General features: G+C 41.3%; 1 protein-coding gene across 1 annotated transcript; it reads right to left on the reverse strand.

Annotated features, from left to right (window-relative positions):
• Window positions 1-110: 110 nt before the first annotated feature.
• LOC310960906 (myoferlin-like) lies at window positions 111-27,019 on the reverse strand. Its single transcript, XM_083932758.1, is given in 53 exon segments — window positions 111-902; window positions 1,081-1,228; window positions 1,369-1,478; window positions 1,684-1,884; window positions 1,886-1,980; window positions 1,983-2,088; window positions 2,220-2,361; window positions 2,669-2,764; window positions 2,836-2,924; window positions 3,014-3,153; window positions 3,949-4,097; window positions 4,187-4,357; window positions 4,454-4,545; window positions 4,638-4,793; window positions 4,921-5,049; window positions 5,141-5,239; window positions 6,580-6,653; window positions 6,737-6,902; window positions 7,059-7,220; window positions 7,321-7,422; window positions 7,526-7,684; window positions 8,022-8,203; window positions 8,394-8,471; window positions 8,556-8,649; window positions 8,951-9,121; window positions 9,611-9,753; window positions 10,027-10,129; window positions 10,327-10,441; window positions 11,272-11,435; window positions 11,531-11,662; window positions 11,834-11,989; window positions 12,114-12,306; window positions 12,987-13,096; window positions 13,256-13,380; window positions 13,474-13,651; window positions 13,797-13,910; window positions 14,037-14,161; window positions 15,268-15,350; window positions 16,106-16,149; window positions 16,251-16,319; window positions 16,418-16,521; window positions 16,733-16,859; window positions 16,977-17,092; window positions 17,692-17,722; window positions 17,829-17,879; window positions 18,013-18,075; window positions 18,251-18,379; window positions 18,606-18,763; window positions 18,863-18,956; window positions 19,066-19,174; window positions 25,408-25,499; window positions 25,878-25,933; window positions 26,830-27,019. Coding segments are annotated over 53 exon segments (6,222 nt in total). The 5' UTR covers window positions 26,918-27,019; the 3' UTR covers window positions 111-863.
• Between the last annotated feature and the right edge of the window lie 969 nt (window positions 27,020-27,988).

Here is a 27,988-nt window from a genome sequence, read left to right on the forward strand (position 1 = left end):
ACGGCTGCATTTACTGCACCTCGATCTTCAATTTAGACATGAAAAACATCTTTAGAGTCCTGCTGTTCATACACTGCTGTTTTAGATACACAAAACAGGCACTGGGTGAATAATGTTTTAATATATTTAATTTAAAAAGCTCTGTGAAGATGTAATATACAAAAGACAGACACACTTGACACGACTGTTGATAACTGAAGTCTGAAGTTGTTTTTGGCATGATTACTTTGAGTGACCAGAAAAATACCCTTGTACAGAATAATGTAATCAAATTCAACAATACACTAATAAATACTACCTTGGTGAAACTTTTAATATTGTAATTTATTATTTATTATTCACTTTTAAACAACTAATTTACTTACAGTACGTAAAAGTAGGATAAACGCCTTACAATAATGTGCAGTCCGATACAACATAATCACTAAATACCTTTGAAAATACCCAAAGAGGTGAACTTTTGCACACACGATCACCAACCATTAAAAATGAGTTCATTACAGGACGGTTGCATCGAATTGCATTAAACTGTAACGGAGGGTTCTAGTTTCTCACTCTTCAGCGTGTGTGTGTGTGTGTGTGTGTGTGAGAGAGAGATTAAAAGCAGTGTTCTGGAAACAAATCACAAATGGATTTCTCAGAAGTCTCACAGTTTTAGCAGTGTAGACAAAGTGTTCATGGAAAAATATGAGAACACAGTGCGATTGTACACCCCTTCCCATTTAGCCCTTTATAAAATACTATAGGCAGTAAAAAAAACAAAAGATTCAGATGCTTTAACAATAGTTGTACCCAGTTATTGTGATCCTGTAGATATTTGAAATGGTCCTTTCCAGCTCCAGAGCTCCCCCTCCATTGTAGAGTTACTGTAGCGGTTTCACTATCTTCATTGAGATGTAGTTCTAGAAAAGGCAAAAGAGAGTCAAAGTCAAGTCATACGTAGAGCACACAGCCTCAGAATTGCACATCAGCGTGTGGCCCGTAACGTTGAACATTTGTGTCTTATTTGGAAACCATGCCGGTCCAAATGATGTCACAGCGCATGACCAATACTCTTAGATACCTCTCGTGTGTCCTTACCGGTAAAGAGTACAACAGGATGCCGAGGAAGAGAAGCACTATGATGAGGATGATGAGTCCGATGAAGAGGCACCTGAACCTCCTCCACACAATGAACTTCATGGTCTTACATGGGTTGGTGAACCAAAAGAAGGATGTTTCTGGGCGACTGATGGTTATGGGGGAGAAAAAGAAAAGTAATCTTTGTGTTAACTGCAAAACACTTTATGGTAAACATCAGTTAAAAGAGACTCGTTCTGTAGAATGTAGATGTAAAGGATGTGTGTTTCGCAGGGTGAGGGTTGTTACTTGGGAGGGTCCAGTTTTGGGTTCATGTTGGGGTCGTCCCTGCCTTTCCCTGCAGGTTTCTCGTCTGCGTCTGCTTCACCTACAATCTCCAGGGTCATCTCCACTTTGCCCTGCAAACACAAAACCAGCAGACATCATGATCAAGAGTTATGACATTCCTTTGGTTTCCTGCAAAGAGTCTACTGCAAAACATATTTAACTCTGAGGAAGTCGTCCCATCCGACCCTCTTATTGCTAATTCATTTGCTCAATAGTACAGGTTTAAAAAGGAGGCACTCTCTCTCTGGGTGTTTTTTCTTTTCTATTCATACTTACGCCCAGGACCCTCTTTCCATCCTGTTCAATAGAACAAGGCCACCACCCTCTGACCGACTGCTGAGCAAACAGAGACTTGGCATGCTCCGTCTTGTGTGGACCCTCAATCTCCAGATCATCTATCATCTTCAGAGAGCACTTCTCAGGGGTCTTCGCAGGGGGAACCAGGTTACGCAGATCCAGCTCCAGTGTGCCTGGGATCACATGGTGTTATACCACAATGGTCAGGTATTGTAAGGGTGGTCTCTAGGTCCATCGAATAGTTGGAACGAGTTAAGTTTTGCTTTACTTTTAAACTGACTTACCAAGGTAATCATCCAATGAGAATTTGTCGTTATCCCATATCTGAACAATCAGCTTGGGGGGAGTCCTGAACTCGGTTTTGTCAAGGCTCCAAAAACGCTCCTTTTTGAATAAACAACGTGTGAAAAAATGCCCTACATTAGCAATTGGCCTTGTTTTTCCATCTGTACAAAATTAAAATCTTATGTTTTTTTATTTTAAGTCAACTGATTGATAATCTGGACAAGGCTCACCTTCTTGGACACGAGGCAGAGTTGTTCAGCAGGCAGGTACTCGAAGTCAAAGACGAACCTCCAGTTAAAGTTGCCGTCTCCGTCCAGAGACCTGTAGTGGACGTCAGTCTTCTGCTTGTCCTCCTCCATACCTGGCATCCACCTGGCAAAAGGGAACAACAGGCATGAGCGTTGTTCCTGTCCCAACAAGGTCCAAAGTAACCTACTTTACAGAATTAAAGGTTGCATATTGTAAAAACTGAGACTTCTATGTCTGTTTTGATGACTAAGCAGGTCTAAGTGCTATATAAATATTGTGAAAGTAAAAAAATGCCCAGACCAGGTGTTTTTTTTTTTTAACATTAAAGCCTGCAAACATGTTCTAGTAGAAACCTAAAATACAAGAATGAACCTTAAAAAGAGCATCATCTTTAAATAAAATGTTAATCGGAATGATTTTTAAGTCGTACCCTTTGACGTAGATGTCACTCATGTGTTCTCCTGTGATGCTGGTCTCGTCTAAAGTCACGTCCGTTGTGTTCCAGATCACAGCACGCAGGAAATACCTAAAAGTTCAAACAGGGGGCTTTAACTCTGTGACCAGTGATGAAGTAGTGAAGAGCCGCACGACACTTACTTCTTAGGCTTGCGTGGTGTGATGTCAAAGGGAGGTCCAGGGACGCCAATGCTTTTGGGGAAAACATCCACCCACATCTGAAGCCGTCCCTAAATCAACACATTATATAGATTTTACAAAATAGCTTCATCAGGGTGGATGTGTACAGAGACAGTATATGTGAGCCGTGGCATCTGACCTGAGAGAGAGTGGGCTGGAAGGAGCTGTAAAGGGTCCTGGTCTCCACGTGTTCAGGGACAAGTCCCTGTTTTCTGAGCACGTGCAAACAGAGGCGTTCTCGGGCCGGACCCAGGTGCTCATGAATTTCCTTGTTGTTCTCTAGATGTGGAAACATGTTTTGATACAGCTTATTCAGACTTACGTTATATTATAAGTAGTCAAATTAGATCTGAGATTAAAAGGAGCTGCACTCAAAATTCAGAACTGATTATACAGTGATGGTGCTTGGACAAGTGAGTGGGCTGTGGAATTCAGATGAAGCTGCCTATAGTCTCGCCCTAGTTTACTATACTGTATTTGGTTAGTACTCATCATGATGACCAATGAGGTCATGTTCTGCACAGTAGGGTGGACTAGGCAAAACAAAAAACAAAATCAACAACAACAGCCTATTAGAGTAATTCTTAAATTTCCGGCGTGTCTTAGCACTTACTAAAAATTTGAACATGAACAACTCCGCCTCCCTCCAAAGTCCCACCCTCTTCCCCTTGCCTGACCTCTGACGCTCCCTCCTCCCCCAGCCTCACAAGCGGTTACAGTGGTAGGCAACCGAAAGGGACACCTCAACGGATGACAGGCAGGAAGCTCAGCCAATCATTTTAGTCGGACTGAATAAATGATTGGTCTGACAATTATCAGAAATATGAGAATCGAACATTGATCGAGTTTCAACACCTGGCGGATTTCTTTTACATTTCACTGTGCCCTGCACTGCCACAAAAGGTAAGAATTGCTTTAAGCTTGGGTGGGGGTAAGATTCAAAGGCAGTTTAAAGTTTAGTTTACTTAATGTCTCTTAAATTGTTTTTAGAAAGGTTTGATATAAAATCATTGGTATTGATGTGGGGTGAATCACTCCTTTATACATTACATATGTATTAACCATTGACATTACCAAACTGAGCCAGCGTGTATTCTTTGCCATTGAAGGCGAGCGACGTTCCGTTGTCTTCTGTCCTGGGTTTGGACAGGCCTTTCAGACGAGCCAGGTTATCCAGGATCTCAGAAGGCTTCAGCTGGTCCCGCCACTGGTTGATACCGGAACTGAGAAACAAACAGAAATGAAAGTAAGGATCCTGACTGAAGGTTTTTAGGAATATTTCCTAAATTTCATCTTTAACGCATTTCCTTACATGCAGTAGGTTTGTGGCAGGCCACAGTAGGAGTTGTATCGGGACAGGAAGCGGTTCTCCAGGTCAATAACGGTCTCACCGACCTTCTCGTCCCGGGTCAGCAGATCGTGGTCATAGACAGAGATTTTCAGGTCCTTGTCCTGGGGCAGGAAACATGTCATCTCAAACATCCTAACGAAAGAAAAGGGAGCGTTTAAGAGGGTGCACTACAGTTACTCTCCATATTATATTCTCCATTGCGTAAATTGGTCCGTTCATAGCATTTACTTTCCAAACACAGGGCTGGTGGTATTTGGTGAGTAATGGTCTCTGTCGTCGACCGTGTTCTTTCCCAGTGAAATCTTCAGGTATGGGTCACACTGAACAGTAGAGAGAGCACAGGTTCAAGCACAAGGTGCTGACTGTTGAAATATGCTGCTTTTTATTCCTGATAATACAGATTAATTCTCACTCTGCCATTATTGTCTTTGGGCTGCAGGTCTATGGCCCGGACCACATAAATCCTGACCAGACACTCCTGAGGTCCGCTGTCTGGCAGCTCTCTGAACTGACGGGGAGGGGGAGTAACGCCTGGGTCGTCCGGCAGAGGATACACCTTGAACGAACCCTGCGGGTACAAGGATATGCACAAACCAAATTTGACTCGCTGGGCTGAGGAGTTTCAGCTCATTTTACAAGCTTCCCTTTTGATAAATTCTGATTATGTTGTAGTGTTCTGAGAGCCGTCACACTACCTTCAACTCTCCGACCACAGTGGGGTCATCGTCACCATTTTCATTCTTGCCCCGCTGCAGTTTGAAGGTGTTGCAGAAATCGGTCAGCCCTTTGAACTCCTGGACATCCTCCAGTTCGCATTCATACACCTGAGGATGCACAGTCACGTTCAAGTCATCTACAACACTTAGTAAGCAACGACACACAAGTGAATTAACAGAGGTAAGAGATAAAACCGACTTTGAGGGTGTCGTATCCTTTCTTGATATATGGGCCGCACTTCAGCTGGTCTCCAGTTGAAGCATAGAATTTACTCCACCAATCCACCGTCTCTTTTTCCTAGAGATTGAATTGCACACTGTTAATATTCATATATATGGTTCTCCGCGTTTGGTATAAGAATCTGAAATCTCAAGTCATGCTCTCTGGTTTACTCTCACCTTCTCTACAATCTTTTGGAGAAAGAAGATGTGACGTGACACAAAACAGAAGAGACGTCACGACAAGTACATACACATACAGTACAACAGTAACAAACACACCAAAACACACAGTACATACAGTATAAACAATAGGCTACAAATATTGACAAGAAAGTGAAGGAAAGGTTGATAAAGAGATCCCCGGGGCAATTTCATGATTGACAGCGAATCTGAAAACAAGGGCGTAACAAAGGGCGGAGCAGAATGTGCCAATGCTTTAAGGGTGGCCTGGGTGGCCCACTAACACCACCCGTCCCTTGACCTGCAACATGGCACCAGGGGATTACTAATATCCATGCCTGCCATGAGAGACAACTGACTTCGAGTTTTGATTATCATAATAATATAATATTTGCTGCTTGCCACGGGTTAGATGTGAAGAGTGACTCACTGGCATGTCTGTATGCTAAACAAGAAGCTACTGCCAGCAGCTGGTTAGCTTAGCTGACCGGATACATCCCTGGGCCAGGGGCAGTAACTTCCTGGAGCCTTGTTATCAGTATGGAGGTTGCTGGGCAACCAACAGAGACCTCAGGAAGTCACTGATTTAACAACAATTTTAGTGAGTAAAATTGAATTAGTGAGCTCTGGATAGACCCAGGCTAGCGGTTTCCCCCCTTTTTCCGTTCTTTATGGTTTAGCATACTGAGAGTGGTCAATCTTCTCATTTAACTCTCGGCAGAAAATTAAATAAGCACATTTTCCAAATTGTCTAACATTGCACTTCCATGTTAGAGTGAGATTCCTGCTGTCTTAATTTGCTCCGGGGCACATTTACTGTACATGTTACGCCCTTGCTGTGGGGAAAAAAATTAAATGTGCTCATTAAATTAGTGACAAATTAAGTTGCAGTTATTGTGACAATTCCCGCACAGATTAATAGCATTGTGACGTTAATATGAGTCATTTGGTCGTAGTGCTGTGGATTAAGTGATCTCAGCCTTCCGGTGTCATTGGTGCCCAGCCTTGTGAATTAGAAAGCTATAGTAAGTGACCATACATACAAAGTAGGAGGTAGGGGAAGCCATTTTGTTGACAGCAGCAGACATGCTGTACATGAACTGTAAGCCAGAGTAATCAAGTCTGTCAAATTTGACTCGAGTCAAATTCCACACTTCTTAGTTACAAGAGGAAGCAAAATTAAACAGTTATTAGTGGCAAACAACATGGGGAATACGTTACGGTGGCCGACTTTACCTGAGTTTCTAACAGCGGTCTCGACTCCTCCATGTTAATAGAGAGATGTTTGGATGGAGAAGCCATCAGAGCCACTGTAAATAGTGAGACAACATTAGAACAACCTTTCTTTTTTGGTCTCTGTCTTAATCTGTTTTTTTGTTGTATGCGTCCTTACTTTTAGAAGACATGGCTCCCTCTGCAGTGATGACGTATGGGTCACATCTGAACTGCTCCAGAGTAGTGATGGTGCACTGGCCCACCACAGGCTTCCTGCCAAATGGACGGTGGTCGATCACCTTCAGCACAATGGGAGGAGTGTACATCTCCTCCTTTGGAAGGAGCTTTGGAGGGTGGAGGGAAGATGTGATTTACATAGTTTGTTTTGATTTTGGCTAATATTTCTTTTCTTCAATAGATTTAAACTTATTTTTCTCCCAGGTACTTATTTGCTTTAGTTCCACACCCACACGCCCAAGGTTGTGTAACCCAGCCATTACCACTTTGATGAAGAGGACAGAGCTGGGGAAGTTGGGGCTCTTCTTTATGTTCTTAATGACAGCTGACTCCACCCTCTGCCCGCCACACTCCACCACCAGGCTGGGTGACGACACTGAGGCCAGCTGGTACGGCTTCATGTTCCTCAGACCCCATGCGAGAATCTGAACGAACGAAAAAACAAACAAACACACACACAGAGGGGATGTTAGATACATTATGTGCATCAGTTTTCAGGGACGGTGTCTGAAGGTGGCGGGTTACCTCCACAGCAGTGAGCTGCACCACAGGCCGGATGCCTTGAGGAACCATGTAGATGTTCTCAGCTCTTTTTGAGGGAACCAGAGGAAGATCTGACTCACCCGACTGCAAAGACGGAGACAGGAGAGTATGGATTATGCTTGCTTTTATGATTTTACCATGCATTTTTCTTACATTCACACAGTTCTCCATGACTTTCAGGACAAACCTTGTCTTTAAGGATGAGTTCTGCAGCCACCAGTGCCTCCCCGGCCTTTTGACCTTTCTGGATGATGGGGTGCCACAGCAGTTTGGGTGTCTGATCCATGCTTGGATTCAACTTCACCAGTGGTGCACAAATGCTGCGGCCCAGGAGCTCATCCTTCCCCTAGGTACAGTTATATTTTCATGCTGTTACTAACAGTTTTTTTTTTAACATTAGAGTTTCAGTGTTAGTGAAAGGTGAACATTTCTGGAAGGAAACAAGAAGAAAATAATAGTTTTTTTAAGGCAGTTCATACCATAAAGGTCAAACTTCAAACTCAAGACCGATGGAGGTTTCTGCTTGAGAGACTTTCATTCAAATAATTTGTTTTTTCCCCTGCTAATTTATGATTCCCGAAGTTAAATATCTTACAGGTATCAGAGTATATCATTGAGTACTGACACCACACGTCTTTATAGTTGTGCATATGTTTTCTATGCGTATATCTACCACAACCTACCACTTGGTCATTGTCGTAGAACTCCAGAACAACTTCAGGGGGACGCTGAGCGATGTTCTGGGGATCTCCGTAAATCTCCACATCACTGAAGATCAGAGTTTGGTCCCAGGTCGGGTTCAGTGTCGCCCGCAGCTTCTCTGTTGTCTTACTAACATGCAGGAAGGAGACGTGTGCGTACGGATCTGCAAAGAAAAACAAACTGTGGTTTAATTGTCATCTTTTCACATCATTTAACAGCTATTTTGCAATGAGACAACTCATTTTAATCCTGTAATCCTTAAAAAAAAAAAAAAAAATCCACCAGCGGCCTTAATATTGATTTTGGAAACCAATCATCAAATCATATTTTTGGCCAATCAAGTAAAATCTTACCAGAAAAACTATCTTTGTCCATAGATGCCAAGTTCTGTGCCTGATAGACGTAGACACGGAGATGGTAAATATGTGACCCTGTGGAGAAACAAACAAACATTATTCTGTAGCATATATTTGTGTACATTTTTTGTATAATGTGTCCATGTGTGCACCACTCACTGTCAAAGGAGCAGGACACAGTGGGTGTGTTGGCACCAAACAGCTTGGTGGCATCACCCTTGGAGCCTTTTTTCTCCTCCTCAGTATCAACACCCTGCAGAGTAAACCAAAGCAGACATCTCAAAGCTTTAAGCCGGGTTCATGCGCCACTCTCTGCCAAATAAAAAGATGGCACTGTAGATGTGTTTAATACATAAGTAAATATTTGGTGACTCTGTGAGCTCAGATCCGGGTCATGCTTTTATGCAAGCCCTTCCTCTCCTACTTAGATGTGGATGATATTTAAATGTTGCATTCTGACTATTTAAGCCACAGTCAAACTAGAAAAAAAAACAGATCCTGACCCAAATATGCGGTGCAGAGCAGAATAAAACATTTATTTCTCTTTTACTCACTAACGCCCCCTCCAGCTGGAAGATGGCGGATGCTCCAAGCCGGTCCTCTGGTGCCATCTTCCGCCTCCAACGCCTGCGGCGAAAAGTATCCGATGAGCGCTCCTTCCTGTGGAACTTCCAGCCAATCAGAGAAGAGAATTCCCAGCCCTCAGGGTCACCTTGGTCCCGCCTCTGTAAGTAAAGATAAAGAAGCATTGATTATATGATCATGATTATAAACTGTGAAATAAAGAGACATCTTGATATCAGTCTCTTTATTAGATGGTTTTGTCTATCGCTGCATTCTACGGTCAGTTATATCTGAATAACAGACTGTTGCTATTGGCACAGCTTTGATCCTAGACTATGGAGAACTATTTCTAAATCAATAAAATCAATATTGTGTACATATTTCTTTTTTCTTTCGTAAGTAGCTGTGTAACAAGTGGGAAAATGTCTAGTGAGCGGATTATTATTGTACATTAAACCACTTCAGGTTGATTTGCTTCATGTTGGGGTTTAATTTGCAATAATGACTGGCTCACCTTTCATTATCCCTTAATTACTACATAATCAAAATCTGCAAAATTTGCTTCCTATATTACATTTTTCAAAATTGGCAGCAAAGTACAAATGATGCACACTATATACAGTAGCACTGCCCCATTTCCCTATGCTGACCTCCACAGCGGCTCCTCCAGGAAGTGCTGCTCTCTTGCGAGGTCGAACCAGTCTTCTCCTGCGGTGGACGTGGTACACCTTCTCCGCAGGAACCCAGGAGCGGGGCTTGTTATCTGGGGGAATGGTAACTCCATACTCCCAGCCTGTGGAGTGCGCACACACAGACAAATGTGCACAAATAATTTCGCTTGGTTTCATTATAAGTTTACCACATTGTGTGAGTTTAATTCATCATTATGATGAGCAGGGACGCAAGAGGGAGTCGGAACTGTGGGAAAGCAAGAGAGAAAGAAAGAAACATCCAACACAATTTAGTCATTGCGTTCCAACGCTGTCCTTCTAAAGAACTACTTATATAAACAGCTGGAAGAACACTACTCTCTAGATTTTAGCTGGTGTAAAGTAAATGTCTGCACCTTGATCGTCCACGGCTCTGTTGTCATCCACGGTCCACTCGTCCTCCCACTTCCAACCAGGAGGACAATCAAACTCCTGAGGCTTACGGCTCACCTCTCCATTCTGTGTGACACCAAACCTCATTTTGACATTTGTTTCCATCATGCGTCTATTGGCCTACTCATATATTAGAATAGATTAAAGATTACTCTTCCATTATAGGTAATGAGTCATTGTGTGCTACAGAGACAAGGAAAATGATTAACTGCTTGGGTGACGTATTAAAGCACATTATTTGCACATCGGCATGCTGTTCTCACCACATCAGTGTAGGGCTCGGAGGCAGGCTTCCACTCTCCTCCAGGGAAGCGAGTGTCATTTTGGAACACCTCATCCATGAAGTCAGTGTGTCCTGCGTCTGCCTCCGTTAAGAGACTGAAACACAAAGTCAAACATATATACCATCTGCACCTGAAAACATTTTATTAAAAAGACTACTTTAAAGCCACAGTGTGTGAGAATTGGCACCATCCAGTGGTCGTACCAAAAAAGACACACTAACACATGCCACAACTTTTCTAAGATGAAGTTAATGCAGCGTGAGAGAGAAGAAAACGGTTTGCACGTCTTAACATGTTTACAAGTTGGGCGTTACTCAACTGTTGGCCACGATCCATTAAAAATGTTATCCAAATAAAGCTGTCAAAGTGTGTTCTCCTCTTGTTGCTCCGCATAGGCAATTTTATATTGTAATGGTTCACTCTTGATATGTGATGATATGAAATGTAAGATAAAAAAACAAACATGTCCTCTCATGACCTGTGTGAGCGAAACTGGATTTGTTGCGTTTCTCCACTTTATTTTTGTCACATGTCTGTTACATAGCAGTTAGTCCTCACAGAAATGTACTGACAATGTTGCCATGGGAAACCAAGAATTGTAAACTTGAGTCAAGATTGAAGTGCAAATAGAATAGTGGTTGACGAATGTAGAATAAAAAAAAGCAAGTGAATACCTTACGGCTCACTGGCACAGTTTGTTACTTTGTCATTAAATCATGGTCTAAGCCGAAGGCATGAGAGGAATGTAAACAGTAGAGAGCAGATGCAGCCCACTTCCTCTACTTGAAGTCAAGAAGTCAAGTCTTCATTACATTAAGACAATCTTGTCCCCCCCCCCGAATCACAAGGTCTTCCTCTCTTGGTCAAATGTTTTGCATTTGAGAATAGGAAAGATGCCAAATCGTCGTCTACAATTATACTCACGCTTTCTCTGGGTCAATGAACCATTCACCTTCCCACTCCCATCCTCTTGGGGGCAAGAAGTATTCTTGTTTCAGCTTCAGTTTGCCGGTTATATCCGAGTACTTATGGCGCCCCACGAGCCCCGTAGTCCCCCACTTCCCAAACACCTGGGCCTGGTTCTCGTACTGTAACGCAAAAAGGGGGACATGTTCGATTTTAGATGCCGTTTTGACTGCTGGTTCTGAAATGCGGCATTACCAGTATATTTGGATTAATATACCATCTCAGCAAACACGCTGAAGGTTCCCTCAGAGTAGGAGTTGAACTTCTTCTCATGTGCAGACAGACCCAGCCACATGTTGACTCTAAGCTCAACTGGCACCTTCAGACCATTGGTCTTGTCCATGGGGTACTGAGGGAAACAAAAAAATAATCACATTAGCATAATGATTTGAGAGAAATCCATGCTCGAGCAGAACCTTATAGTAAAAACAGCAGTACCAAACTGCTAATTTTACTATTTAGCTGACAGACACTTCACATCCAATTTTCCTCTTTTTTTTTTTTTTACTGCAAAGTGTACCTGTAAAAAGACAGTCTGTATCTTGCCACAGTGCTGACCGCAGGCCTGCTCGCAGTATGTGGAGTAGAGGACTTGGTGAGCGGGGATGCGACTGTAGGCCACCCTCTTCTCACCCCGTAACATCCAGATGATCACATCAGGCATGCTGTTCTGGGGCTGGACAAAAACATGTGAGCAAAAGCAGAATTATGGATGGGCAAAATGAATAATAATCTCGAAGACATTATTTTAGAGTCCAAGGTGGTCATTTCAAATGCTCAAATGCTTGCTGTATGCATACCTCCTCAGCCAGCAGTTTAAGTTTGGCCACCCAGGACTCTAAGTCAGGCAGAGTGTCACGGATCTCACGGGCCTCCTCTCTCATGCGCCTAGCTCCGTCCTTGATGGTGGTCAAACCGCTGTCTCGCATCTTCTTGATCTGGATGTCCAGAGATGTCAGGTTGGAGCGGCCCTCCAGCTCCGGTGTTGGGAAACTGGACGCAAGCGAATTCATTTGAACTGTGATTATTCTAAATAATTAACCAGTAAACTATAAAATCCCTATGACCAAATATGTTTTTATCTTTTTTGTTGTTGTTGTTTGTGAAACTGAACAGATTTTCCTTCTTTTTCACCCAACTCTATTTGGTTCATCTGACGTTTTAATTCATTAAAAAGTTTTTTTAGGTTCATACTTAAATTTTGGGTTTCTTTTAAAACATGTTGACATGCTTTAATGTTCAAAAACTCATTATGTCTCAATATATAGCTGTATTCACCCTCACCCAGTCTAAAATGCTCAGTTTTTGCGCCTGTCTCTTTAAAAGCCCCTTCTGAAGAAAGCCCAGTCCGCTCTGATTGGTCAGATTTTCCAGGTAATCTGCATCATCTTGCTTCTCTATACCTTCATTTCACCTGAGGAATGACTCAGCACTTTCTACCTATATAGTGTGACATCACAACCGTACAGAAGTCCTGACGGCTCGTTGAAAGCCACAGTTTCTGAATACAGGATGTGTGTATTTCTCTGTATGTGTTTTGACACTTTAACAGTATTTGCATAGCACCTTGACCATCTCTATAATAAAAACAAACAAACACAATATACAATATGGGACCTTTAAAACAACACGATCTTGCTGTATTTCTTAGCCTAACCACATCCTCTATTTACCTTTCGAGGTCTTCGATCAGCTGATTAAGCAACTTCAGCCACACCTCTACAAGCTGGTTGTCAGAGACTTTAGCCCAGATGGCCGTTTTAAATGCCTCCAGGTTGGATTGCTGCAACAAAAACAAATTAGAGGTGAGCATTACGCTCCCATCTTAAACCTTTATGACTGACTCTCACACATTGGTACAATACAGCAGGCGTCAATGGCTGCAAACCTATCAATAAATCAGAACTTTTTTTGTGGATTACAGGGGATAATGCAGAATTACCAGGCGGTGAGTAATGTAGAGGATGATGTTGACAGAATCAAGGCGGTGGCTGATGTCCTCCCAGAATGAGAGAACCACAACCACTGGCTTAGTGTCCACCCAGGGCAGGTAATAGTAGTGGTTGCCTAGAAAAATGACACCCAAATTCAAAATACTCTTGACAAAACAGCAGACGTGTCTTGAGCGTAAGTATGAGATGATGTAGCTTCATCACTCACCATCAAACACAGCACAGCTATACTGAGTGGTGGAGGCCAGCGGTTTGCAGGTGGTGTCCAATTTGTTGCCGTAGTTACCGATGCTGACCTCAAACTGGATTGGCTCTCCTGGTTCCTGTATCATGGAGGCGCTGTGGAAGACTGCACACAGACTGTACTTCCTCCGCCTCTGGTACTTCTAATGTAGGGAAGAACACAGAGAAGGGGAAGAGAAGCAGCACATATTTTAACTAAAACTAAGTCCTTATGACGCGTGGAACCACACTGCTGTCAAACTCAACCACACTGTCAGGTAACACTTAGCGGATAAATGATCATAATACCTGCACCACCAGGATGTCGTCACTATGGATACTGTCCACCGCTTTGTCTGCTTTGCCCTCTAACTTGGTGGAAAGCTCGACCAGGACCCGGCCCCTGTACGCCACTCCTTCTCCCTGCAAAGACATTCATATCAACTGTTGGGGAAAAAAAACAATAAAAAGGGAATGTAGGACAGGGATGAAAATAAAGAAAAAGAATAAAATACTAGATGAGATTCTGAAAAATCAAGTCTTTACTACCTTGCCATAATTGAGATCCTCATAGGGGTCTGGCAGGCCACTGAACTCTCTGGGGCTGCCATACAGGTTGATATAGCAAGGTCCAAAGACGGGCAGGAAACCCACTTCAGACTGCCCTGTGTTAGCTGTAGAGACATTTAAATAGACTTAACCTCGTGATGATGAGACTCCAGCTAAGCTAAGCAAAGCTTTAACGCTGAAGTCAGTAACTTTCGACTACAAATACGTTTTATTCATATTTGCTGTAACTGTCACTATATCCTGACAGCACAATGACAGACAATCTGTGAAAAAGTCACGAGTTTCTCCTTCCACCCTCTGTCAGTCTGCTCCAAGAGCCCTCTCTGTCTGCTCCTAATGGCATCTGCTAGATTCCACTGCGCCTTGATTCCTATTTGATATTTGATCAGAGTTCATGAGAAGTTACTGACACTGCGTCAGAGACGCTTCTGCTCTGATTGGTTGTCAGTCGGCTGCAGTGGAATCTAGCACATGACATTGGGAGCAGACAGAGGAAGATAGAGCGTCATAACTTTTTCACAGATCATCTGCCTCGACGTGCCGTCAGAATATAGTGACAGTTTGAGCAAATATTTAAAGAAAACGCATTTTTTAACAGAATGTTACCAACTTCAGCTTTAATGTTAGTGTGTGTTGCGGTATATCAGGCAGCGGTGATGGACAGATTGCAGTGGAAAAGTGAATGCTCAGTAAGAAGGTGTCAGGCACTAACGGTTGGCAAAATGGTTAATAAAGGTCCCATATAAATATTCTTAATCCACAGAGGAACGAGCTGTCATGTTCTACCAGAAACCCAAAATGCACGAATGAACCTGAAAATGAGCATGATATGGGACCTTTAAACACTCAAATCTTAATACTGACATCCAAACAGAGCACAGAAGCTTTATTAGCAATGTGCACAGTGCATAGAATTACATTTGTCTAGTAAATTAGCAGGCACAACATGCTTAATGCGTTACATCTCATGCAACACAGAGCAAAAAAAGAGCACAGTTGAACCTTCAAAGGACGGTATTTCCCCATTTCCCGCATGTTCCTCTATTGCGGGAGAAAAAGGACAATTCAGGTATCATTTGGATGTTAATACAAACAGACACATGACAACTGTTAAGTATATTAGTAGTTTTCACATGATCCAGGCACTTTATTTCAAACAAAAATGTAATTTTTACAAGTTGTATTTAAAAAAACCCGACTAAAATCCTACCTTCTATCTCTCCACCAGAGGAGGCTATCTTGGCCAGGTTCAAGTATGTGGTGCCAATAGCATCATTTCCTGTCAGACGATCCCTGCAATCACACACGGCACCTTTAGACTCAAACTACATACACACACAAAGCAGTGCACTCATATTTAACTGTTAAATAACATGCTAATGTAGGGGTATTGTTATGCTTTCCTTTTTCACCATCTCTAAGAGGGAAGTACGTGGAATAGAAAAACAACAGCTCTATTTGTTCATGCCTACATGTTTCCAACAATGTGTTTGTTGGCACTGGGAGCCGAGTGTGTTTTCAAAACCTTCTGGAGGTACACACAGTTTTTCTAACCTTTCCTCTTTAGCCTTCCTGGAGCCGAGTCATTGGACTTTTCGCTCGGAAACACACAATCATGAAAATTAAGCTGAGGGACAATGCCAACAGGATCCCAGAGCGCGTTACTGAGGGGAAGGGAGGGGCCTGCACAGTCTGAGTCATATGCCGCTTATATTATTCTCATGTGGTTGGTGATAGGGCATGGAAATGGACACACACACACACACACACACACACACACACACACACACACACACACACACACACACACACACACACACACACACACACACACACACACACACACACACACACACACACACACACACACACACACACACACACACACACACACACACACACACACACACACACACACACACACACACACACACACACACACACACACACACACACACACACACACACACACACAGCCTCTTCTTAAACAAAAAAAAATGACACAGGCTCCATCTCTTAAATATAAATTGAAATGTTCTTTGAATTACCAGTCAAAGACAGTCAGTTTGACACGCTCACACATAGAGGGGAACTACAAATAAAAAACACAGAAAGCAAAATTAAAAAGACTGGATTTCATTCATGGTTTACTAATTTTGTGCTGGGTCAGAACACCGCTTTCCCTCCTCTAACCTTCACTTGTAGGTTCAGCATTTGGTTCCACTCTGGGTTTGCGTTCTTCTCAATGATCTGAGTGCAGAGCTGGAGAAACAGAAGCACAACAGCGTCACATCCAGCATGCTTACATTTATCACGGCAGCTTAAAAAAAAAAAAAAAGAGAGAAACTAAAACCGGGAACCTTTTTGCCAGCGAAGCGAGCCTCTAAGAAGGGATCCACCAGGTTCTTCTTGTTTTGATCGCCTCCAAAAATTTCTTTCACGGTCTGGACGAATGCATCGTCCACTGACATGAGGAAACATCGGAAGAATCATTTAAAAAAAATATTTTTCAACAGCATGATACACATACTCTTGTTTAGTTTTGGCAGCCAGAAAAATGAAGATAATTCCGTTTGAAGGGTTTTTTGTGTGTAGGAGTATTTTTGTGTGTGTCGTGTGGATTAAATTGCCATTTCAATTGTTAAATATAGACGAATTACTACAGCTCATCTTACTCTGGGGAATGTCCTCAGCTCTGAACACCTTCAGTGACATGGTGGCCCATCGCAGAGTCAAACCAGCCGGCAGCAGCAGATTACTCTCTATGTCATCCTGATCGTCATTTGACTCCCTCTTCTCCACCTGCAGCATACAAAGGACAGAAACAAGTTGATGAAAGAGAGCAAGCGACCATATTTACATGCGGAAAGAGGAAGCAACCAGCGCCAGTGAAAGTCATCTGAGGGCTATCGGTCGTACCGGAGGCTCGTCTCCAGTTCCCACTACGAAGAGGCTGACTTTGAGGTAGCCTTTGGCCCCGGAGCTGGAGTCATCTGGGTCATTCAACAGGAGCCACTTCCTCATGACACAGTGGGCTGCAAAAGCACACACACACACCCCACTCACTCTAAATTTTCACTTACATTACATTCTAATTACATTTAAATTAGGACCAGGTTTTAAAAATAATTGTTAGAAACTAAAAATTTTGAGTAAACCCCAGAAATCGCCCAATACATTTACTTTTCAATTCTCTTGCAGTTTTACTAAGCTAAAAATTTGGGGGATTTATTGTCAAATTGCAGCTCTGCAGTAAGTGATTTTTTTCCTTCCATTTGCAGGCAGCATAAAACAAACTGAACACCACAGACAAACATATCACCACCTTTTAAGTTGTTACAATGAACGTGTTAGCTAGCAGTTACTTATTTACACATCAAGCAGATACGGGGAACATTATCATTCATTTGGAGCTGTGTTTCTGACCTCCTGCCAAATCTAAGTCTAATATTCACTTGAGGTGAACTGCAGTGCCACATTACAGAAACACCTATTCTGAACATCATCGACATTATACAAACCAACTAAAAATAAGAAATTATAACCCTCTCACATCCTGACCTCCACTGGCTAAACAACAGCATCCTCTGAGCAAATGTAAATGACTCAGATCTGTGGTTTGTGATGAATTTACCTGGTTCATCATAAACGTAACCAACGTCCAGCTGTGTGCAAGAACAAAATAAGATCAGCCAGACTCGTATGAAAAAGGAATTGACCACATTATTTTGCTTATTAGCAGTTATGTAAAGATGAAATAAGGCAAGGTACCTTGAATTCTCCCATGACACTGTCCGCCCTCAGTGAATAGGAATTATACACCTGCAGAGAAGAGCGTTCAGGTTGGTTTGTATATATTTATATATATATATATATATATATATATATATATATATAAATAAATAAATTGTACATAATGACAGAGAACAGGACGTCAGAATCAACGTGTACTGACCCTGAAGCTGAGGTGTTTATCAAACAGATCAGACGGCAGCATGTGGACATTGTAGAAGAATATCTGTAAATTTTGAAAAAAATTAAATAATAAAAAATCTCAAAGTTTCAATAAAGATAGACAAGGGAGACATTAGAGGCGGACCACTTAGAACAACATGAACCTAAATAATTATTTTTATGCCGTTTCCAATCTGTGTCATCTACTGTATCTCTGTGTAAGCGTGAAGTGAGAGCACCTCGTCAAAGAAGGGGTTGTTTCCCCTCTTGATCCTCGTCCTGTGGGTCTCTCCACACACATTAACCTTCACCACTGGTTTCACGTTGTTGCCAGACAACTGGCGGGCCTCGATGATCCGGACACGAATCTGAAAGACACACAGTATCACGGTATCACTGTGGATATATGTAGTAAATAACTTATGACACTGGGTTCTTCTGATCAATCTGAGCTTTAGGTGGAAAATGTTTTCGGTAACTAATGGCAAAAAAACGTAATAAAATGTTTTATTATTATGACTACGTATTAAAAATGTAGAATGGCGCAGTAGTTGTTTGTCTTTGTTGAAAGTTCTTCAGTGAAATGACACTGACCTGGAAGTCCTGAGGTTTATTGACTAGTCGATGGCGATTCTGCGCCCTGGCCATCCGCTGGCGGAGGTTAGCGGGCTGACCAGGGGATGACGGGACCACTGCAGAGCCACTGTGGCTCCCATCTGGTAGAGTCTCATCCCCCTCCTGACCGTCACCACCTGATTAGCAGGAAAACATGATGATCAAAGAATTAAACGTAATGCTACCATTAAACCTTTACTGCATTGCACTGCACCACTACAAAAGAACAAACATACCAGCATCCACTGTGGTATCTCCTGCCTGAGGGTCGTTGGGGTTTGGTGCAGCGTTGGCTGGAGGATCATAGCCAATCACAAGGTCGATTGTAGCCTGGAGTTAAATGATTGGCTGGTTTATTATTTTATTCATTTCTTTAAAAAAGAATACAATCTTCCTGTTGCCAATACATATTTTTTAAGTCATAAATAAATAAACTTACTCCAATATTCTGCCCACTTTCACTGCACAAAGGAACATTTTTGGACGGCATTGATCTCATTTGACCTGAGGAAAGGTCTCTCAGAGAGATTTTGGTTGACCCGAGGAATCTGAAAAAAACAGCAGGGAAACAAATTACAAAGCAGGTTCATGTGTGACATAAACACTGTGAACGTATCAAAACATGCACACAGCCCGTATTCAGAAACTGTGTTGAGATACAAACAGATATGTTCAGACACAGACATTATGAGAAAAATAAGGTGTTTTTTGAACATTTAAGCATGCAGACATGTTCTAGTAAAAACCCTAAAAACAAGTATAAACGTGAAAATAGCATAATATGGGACCTCTACACACAGACATGGATTTGTATTTGATCAGATACTGTTATTTCATATGTGTTTAATGTGTGATTTGGGAGAATCTGCTTTGTGACAATTCTGCACTGATTTACTGATTTAATAAGGTAAAACTCAGGCTACTGTTCTAGTCAGCCAGCATATGAATAATCCGGTTTACAGACCACGCAGTAATAAAATACTCAGCGACGTCACATTCACAAAAGGGGCATGTATCAGGTCACCACCCAGAGCTAACAAACCCTGCCTGCTCAGACAAACATACGCACCCTACAAGACAGCACACAAGCAACACAACACTGAAGCTACCGGCCATGATTCACCATGTGTTTGGATCTGATCATCTGTGAATAGAGAACCGACTTTGAAGGTCATTTGAGTACCAGCTTTAAACAGAGCCAGGGTGATGTCAAACTAGACCTTAACAATTATTTCCCAGTGGTTAAATAACAATAAACCTGAAAAGATCGCTGAAAACAGCAGGAACTTCCCAATAAAAACACTATCCCTACAATCGTCCCTTCTTTTATTTACTTTGGTTTTATCATGTTAGTTGCTTTAGGTTTCCACCTTTAGTCTTGCCTCCTCTCTATTATTGATTTATTGTATTACATTATGTATTATTGCCTTTTATGCATTCTTCAATTGTTTAATCGTGTATACCTGTATTGAGGCAACTCCAAATAAGACTGACTCACCATCTGAATCAAACACTGAGTGATTTGCCTCCGAGTCAAGCATTTTCCTTAAGGAATGCAACATTTCCTAAAATAAACATTTTAATGTTTCGACAGAAAAAAAATCTAATAAATCAAACCGTTGAAAAAAAAACCAACCCAGCTGTGAATAAAGGATGCAGAATAAGTTGAGAGCTGTGTGGCTTAGAGATTAAGAATATGCTCTATTGACCAATTAAGTGATAACACAAACAAGGAATTGGTCCGTTTTTGTTATTCTTCATGTACCTACACAGTAATAAACATAAAAGGCTAAAAACAAGGACACACATGCAAGGTAAATATCAACGTTTGACTACTATGTACATAATTATGATTATATGAATATTATTTGCAAACAGTAATACAGTAGTGCAGTGATCCAGAGTGCAATGGGGCAATGAATAAATATGGATTTATTAATGTTGCTACAGTTTGCTTCCTGTACATGATGTAAGCGTTTGTGACGGTATGTGTATATTCGAACTAACAGGGGCGATATTTACAAATGGAAAAAAAAAACGTGTATTTAAATTATAAAAATATAAGTTAGAGCATTATTGACACTATGGCCTGATATCAACCCCTATTGATAATATAGTAATGAAGGCCTGTGGGAAGAAACTGTTCTTTTGTGAGGCTGCTTTGGCATACAGTGTTCAGTAACGCCTACCAGAGGGGACAAACAGGTTGTGTTGAGGATGTTAACCGTTAACTTCTCCTGAGATATTTCAAGGACTAAATCGCATGAATCTAAAAAGTGGCAAAGTGTCTCTCTATGTGAGGTCGGACTAATGATAAACACAAATACATTAGCCTTTCCACGTAGTCTTGGTTGAACACTTGCTCTGAAGCAGTTTGTTATTGCTTGTGGTTGATTGCTATCTGCAGCTGAAAACTACGCAGCTCTATGTGTGGCGTGTTTGTGCTCGGACACATGAGTAAATATGAAAGCAACAACATACTATTCATTCTCAGAAAAAAATTACAAATCTCAAATGTAGCAAATAAACTCTGGTACGGCTGTTTCTATTATTTTATCCAACCCAATTATAAGAGTGACGGCCGGCTGAATAATAAATCATTCTAACCTTCATGAAGGTAGGATTCATTGCAGGACTGTTGTATCAGACTACATTAGTTTTAATTGTATCTAATAAATGAAATAATATACTAGCAACACTGTTTGGCAGGTTAAAACATTATCTGTACTGTGTTCAAAGTAAAACAATGTAGCTAAAGGAATGCAGTACACCATGTAAACTATATATCATTATTTGGTTGGACTGAGTAATATGATTTTGGCAGCATTCCTGATGGGAGGAATTTTCCCAAGACAGACACTCACAGTTACTCACCAAGATAACACAAACAATGATTATTTCAGGTCATTTGTACATAATGAAAAAAACAATTATGAAATGCTATTCCATTTCTGCCAACAAATCCCCCTAAATTTACCTTTCAGTCACTGTACAAATAGTTGAACAGAGTTTTGTGGGGAGGAGAAAGGATGGAGAGTTATTGTTTTGGCAGCTCTATATCAGGAAGGAGGCTCATACAGGGATTCTCTGGGGAGTCAGTGACTCTATAAACCTGGTATGTAGCCTTGATTCTCACTGGGTGACCAACAATACGTAGGGGTAGTTTTATAATATGCATTCAAATATGAAGATACTTAGTTACACAGTATGTGTGTATGGTATCCAACACTCCACGCGGTACCCTGAACATCTTCCAAAAGTTATGGGACGACTATTACCGCCCAGTACTGTATGTACTGTGAACAGATTATGGAAGACTGGCTTAGACTGACCGTTTCCCCCATTGTTTTCCATGTAAACACAGTGTAATGACCAAAACAGACTTAGTGACTAATGCCAAGCCCTGGTGAGTCACAGTGGAACATCCCAAGATCAAGTCCCCACGTCCAAACAATCGCAATCACCCACAGAAAGAAATGTGTATGGCATTATTATTGGATGTAAATACAGTTTTCCCTTTGTCGGCCTTCTGTAGCTATAGTGGAAGAACCAACCATGAAGTTCTCACTCATCCAAACCAAATAACTATGATCACCCATCCGTTAAAAGGGAAGAAGGGACTTTCAATCAAAGCAGCTCCAGAGCAAGAGTGTCACTGGCTGGGTTTCAGTTTAAAAAAAAGATTACACCCTGCCCACTGTCATAACTCATTTTCTTTAACAGATCTGTTCGGACGAATGAGTGAGATGATACATCTGTGACTAGCATGTGAAAGTGAGCAGTCACAGATCCATGATTATTACTGTGGCGTCATATTTATCAACAGTTTTCTGCACTGCAGGTCTAGAAAATCTAGAAATATTTCTCCTAAATAAGGTAAGTGAAAGTGACCGGCAGACAGGAAATTAAACAAAACTCTGATGTGAATACATTTTCCCAGCCATGTTCTTTTTATCATTCCCACATTTTACCACTGCAAGTGTATCTGTGCAGAACAAGTTAATATTTAATGGTAATGATAATATTTAGGTGGCCATTTCCTAGGTATGGTAGTGTTATCACAAAACTAACCATGCAATGACTCCTAAAAGTCTGCAGTCCTGTTGCTTTACGAATTCCTATCGTTCATGAATCCTAATCAGAAAATGAGAATAAAAAGACACTAACAGCAGCAGTTAACAGTTAACTTTGAATCATGAACTAGTTTTACTAAAGTGTACTTTTGGCTGTATTAATGTTTAGCCAAGTGCAAGTGCTGTGGCTTTAGGGATGGTCTTTGGTCCTGACTGAAATATCTCAACAACTGTTGGATAGATCGCTGTGAAATCTTGTAAAAACACTCATGATCCCCAGATGATAAATAAATAAATCCTTATCACTCTGGTGTTCCTCTGACTTTTTATCCAACCCCACCATGACTTTGACATTTGTGAAATATCTCAATAACTATTGGATGGATTGCTTTGATATTTGCTGGAGATGTTCAAGGTCCCCAGAGGATGAACCCGTGTGACTTATAGTCATCTGACATATTCTCTGGTGCCACCAAAGTTCAAAATCAAAGATCTTTTCAATGAAATATTTTAACGTCTACTTATGGAATCGGCAGTGCAATGCATTCATAGTCCCCAAAGGATCAATCATTAGTAACGCTGGTGATCCCCTGACATTTCTTCTATTAAAATATATCAAGTATTAGATTGATTGCTGTGGAAATTGGTAATGATATTCATGGTCTCCAGAAGATGAATCATGTAGTTTGTTGGTGTTACCCTTGCTTTTCATCAGTCCAATACATTTACTGAACTCCTGTAAAGAATTGCATTCCATCAACTTCAGCTTAATTGGTGTGCTCATAACAAATGTTAGCATGCTATCATGACCTGCTAAATATCACCATTTTCATTGTTAGTAGGCTGACTTTTAGGCATTTAGGGGTTGTGTCTAAACAGTGACCCAATAATTGCTAAAGTCTCACAAGATGGTTAAAATGAGGCATAGACCTCTAATGGTTAAGTACTAGTTAGTACCCTAGTACTCTAGTTAGTAGTCTTTGTCCTACAATCTTCTGCTTCTGTCCTAAAATCTTATTATTTAAAAAGACACAGATTGCCTTTTTTGGGGGTTCTTCCCCTTCCGTTGCCATGGCAGAGATTTCCCATCACAGCAGCTGGAAAACTACTTGAGAATGAGAGAAGTCCTTTTCTGCTCCCACTGTGTAGATCTTTAGGGAGTGTGTCAGACGGGCCAGCTGAGTGGAAAACTTTACTCAATGTAACATGGAGTCGTGTGCTGGAGAGGCACATTTTAAAAGCTCCACCCTCTGTTGTGACCCATGCACTGGGGGAACTTTTACTAGATAAAGGTTATGAACAGAAAAACGTATATACCACTGGTCTGTTCAGCGTAACTTCTAAAGAGATACACTATCATGTGCTTTGTTTTCTTAACACAGACAAGACTTTGATCGCAGTAATTAGTGATGTCGAGGAAACATTCTTTGTGGTTGGTCTAGATTGGTCCCATATGTGATTCTGGCTTTCTATGGAAAGCAACTACCTTGAACTGTTTTGGAGCAACTTCGAAGCATTTTGCATGGCAGCTCCTCCTCCTCACACAGAGTTAAAGTAGTTCATTCATACTATATGCACTGCAGCCACACTACTACACTAGTTTGGCAAGTAACTGCCACAAAGTATTTTCTATTAACATTTCCCCCTGTCCTCAGTGACAGAGTGCCACACAAATCCCAGAGAGAGAGAAAGAGAGAGAGAGAAAGAACAAACAGCAATTCATCTAGCCATTGTTGCCCTATCAGGATCAGTCATCCCACACAGCCCAGCAAGTCCCAGCACGGCCTGCAGGGTGTGAGGGGGTAGAACCAGCCAGCTACATAACTCAAGCACAGGGTAACTTTAATCATATCTAACATACTATTCCTGTTTTGACTGTGTCGGTGTTGATAATTATGTGTATCCTAATCAGCAGGTGGTGGGACTTTGGCACTTACAAATACTTATTTTGCAGCCAAGGTGCTCGAGATTGAGACTCCTAAAAAGGTCCCATATTATGTTCATTTTCCAGGTTCATACTTGTATTTTGGGTTTCTACTAGAACATGTTTACATGATTTAATGTTAAAAAACACTATTTTTCTCGTTCTGTCTGTCCGAATATATCTGGATTCACTCTCTAATGGAATTGCTCCGTTTTCGTGCCTGTCTCTTTAAGACCCCCCTCCTGAAAAAGTCCATTCTGCTCTGATTGGTCAGCGTTTACAAGTCTTCAGCATCATCTTCACTCTCTGCATCTCCGCACAGTCATTGCAGCTTGGGAATGACGGCCCTGTAGCGGCACGTTATGTCTATATATAGTACAGTTGTGCCATCACAACGTACAGAAGTCCTAACGGCTCGTTTAAACGGCATAGTTTCTGAATACAGGCTGTGTGCCTTTCTCTGTGGATTGAACATTTTGATACTTGCAGAGTATTCATATATTACCATAACCTGCTTTATTAATCAGAAAGACACATTAAGTTATGGGAACTTTAATTAAAGATAATATTGGACTGCCTGTGTTGCCTGTTAACATCCATACAACTGAAATAGCTACTGTCAGACTAGACACTTATTTCAGTTTTTGTTCAGACAAGAAGTCTGCGCAGTGATTCAGTAAGGTGAGGCGCACATCTTCTCTTTCATCACTGCAATCCATCTGTCTAAAAAAAAAAAGCCAAAGCTAACAGGGAGCTCAGTCTCAGGGTTTTGTATTGCACTTACTTGTCTTTCCCAATAGTTTCATAGTCTTTCACAATCACGTCTATGTAGGAGCTAGAGTCCAGTGGGGTCCCCTTCAGGTCAAACTCAAGCACCTGCAAGACAAGACGAGGGACACAGTCCATCAGATATGGTGCTTCAACTGCTGTTATGTCCTGAAGAGGCAACATTTTACCTCAGAGCAGGACCTTTAATTGATGGAACCTGTGTAAATAAGGATTTCTCAACTCAAAACACATTGCACATTGAACCCCCTTGACTCCTATACATCAGTCACATAATCTCTTAGCATGGCCAATGCATACAGTCATATGATGACTGTCATCATTTATGTTTAACATGTGATATGCACTGCTGCCTTGGTGGGGTTAGCTTGTAATATATAAATTATCCCTGCTTTTCTATAGAGATCTGTGTGTGTGTGTGTGTGTGTGTGTGTGTGTGTGTGTGTGTGTGTGTGTGTGTTGATTTACCTCGTTCCAGACAGGATTCAGCTCACTGTCAATCGATTTTGTTTTCTTCTTCTCATCTGAAAGTGAAAATTATTTATCTGTGAATATTTATTGGAAATCAAATTTAAAATAAATATTCTTCACAAAGAAAATGTTGTTCGCTGCGTGGTCTCTCAAGATTAAGACACACAAACGTAGGTCAACCAGCCCGTGAATATCATTTTACCCACTTGTTTGGCTGACAAGTTATTAATGCATCTAAACAGGCATAGTTGTGCACACTTAATGGAAAGACTGATAGTTGGTGATAGTTGGTGTCAGTGGGCTGCAGTTTCTGCCTTTACAGGGAAGAAGGAAAAAAGAGAGAAGCTGCCACACCTGTGGGTGATAGCGATGACACAGGTACAAAGAAAACAGCTGAGAGCAACTAGGGCTGATTGCCAGGATTGTTTCCGCATCAGGAAGGCAATATACCATCCTGTGTCTGATGCCATTTTAATTCAGTAGCTGGCAGCTGATTCCCCTACTATTTCTAACTTGTTTTTTCCTCCCCGTTACAGCGTTCTTTGTTCTGTCTCAACTCATGTGTACACTACAGGTCCAAGCTTGATCCCTTCCCAGCTGCCTTTGCATCTGGAGATGCTGTGACATGTTGGGAAGGTCTTTAGTGATGCAATATAAATAATGCATTAAGTTTTTTAAACACACTGCATTCATAAAGACTGCACTGACAGTGGAAAGGCTGAGATTTCAAAATTCAACATGGACTACTGGGCTTCCAGTTAGTGCACAAGTAGAAGAAAGAGAATACCAAGTTATTGCAGTACCTATAAAATCACAACAAAGTGAAAAATTGAATTGAGTGACGTCATAAATTTGCCATTTTTCTCCCAGCTGAAACACTTTTCATCCTTTTTGGGGATTTTCTCTCCTCATAGGCAAATCACAGTTAACACTTTAAAGGGAGACTTACCTTTAAAAATCACAGAGACAATTGGATCAGGACTTCCAACTCTCTTTTTAGGCAGACCCCTGGCCGACTCTACTACAACCCGCAACATGGCAACAAACAGGTAAAAAAAAAAAAATCAGTGAAGTTGAGGAATGAAATGGAAAATAAAGTCTACACAGGACTGTCGTGCTTTGGCATCCTCACTGCCCCATCACCGAAGCAGACAGGGCAGGGCCGAGGAAGTGTACTTCCAGGTCCCGATTGTGAGAGCGAGGGGAAATAAAGGGCGGATCACGGGGGTGTAATTATGCCGAGTGGAAGTTAGAGGGCTGCTGCTGCCATCGTGTGAGATGGCACAGACTGTTACACTGACAGGAGAAGAGAAAAGGCTCCGGGTCTCTCCATTTGAAGCCGAAAACATACTATTATAGCAGCCTACAGGATTATTTTGTGTAGCAGGTGAAGATGTTTGTTTTATAGGCTGTTAATTGTCAAAAAAAAGAACAAAACAAAACAAAAAAAACACTTTGCCTCTGCAAGTTTGAGCACTGATCAAAAACGTTGGCTGCAGCTCCATCTAGTGACTGTCCCGGGTGACTGCATGTGTTTTGTTAGTGCTTATTTTACTTAACTAATATTATTTACTTCCTTTCTTTATGATTATTATTATTTTAGTGTATTTCATTTTTAAAAGTATTAGTTTCTTCCTGATTTTTTTCTTTTTTTTCTTTTTCTGCCGCTAAAAATTAACAGTAGTGGATTTTTCATTATGCTTACGTTTAAGTTTATTCATTTATTTATTGGTTTAGTTCAGGGACATTGCACACTAACCAACAGCCAGGCTGTAAGTGAGCCCAGAGTTAGCCAAAGAGGCTAGTTTGCATCTGTAGTCCCTGGCCAGATATTCAAAAGGCAACCTAAAATCAAAGAAATAAAATGCATGTATAGGCAAATATTTAAAAAAATTAAATTAAAAAAAAAACAAAGGAAGAGCAAATTGACAGACAGAGGCAAATAGATAATAAAATAAACACCCAGCATACATAGGACATTATACCCTGTGGACATCACATAACATTATGCAGCCGATTAAAACAGGACAAACACACCTACATAAAAGCCCATACACAGCAGCATAGAGCACAAACACACACCACCAACACATTGAGTTAGACACTAA

The sequence above is a fragment of the Echiichthys vipera genome, assembly GCF_963691815.1.
Source record: "Echiichthys vipera genome assembly, chromosome: 18".
Classification (NCBI taxonomy): domain Eukaryota; kingdom Metazoa; phylum Chordata; class Actinopteri; order Perciformes; family Trachinidae; genus Echiichthys; species Echiichthys vipera.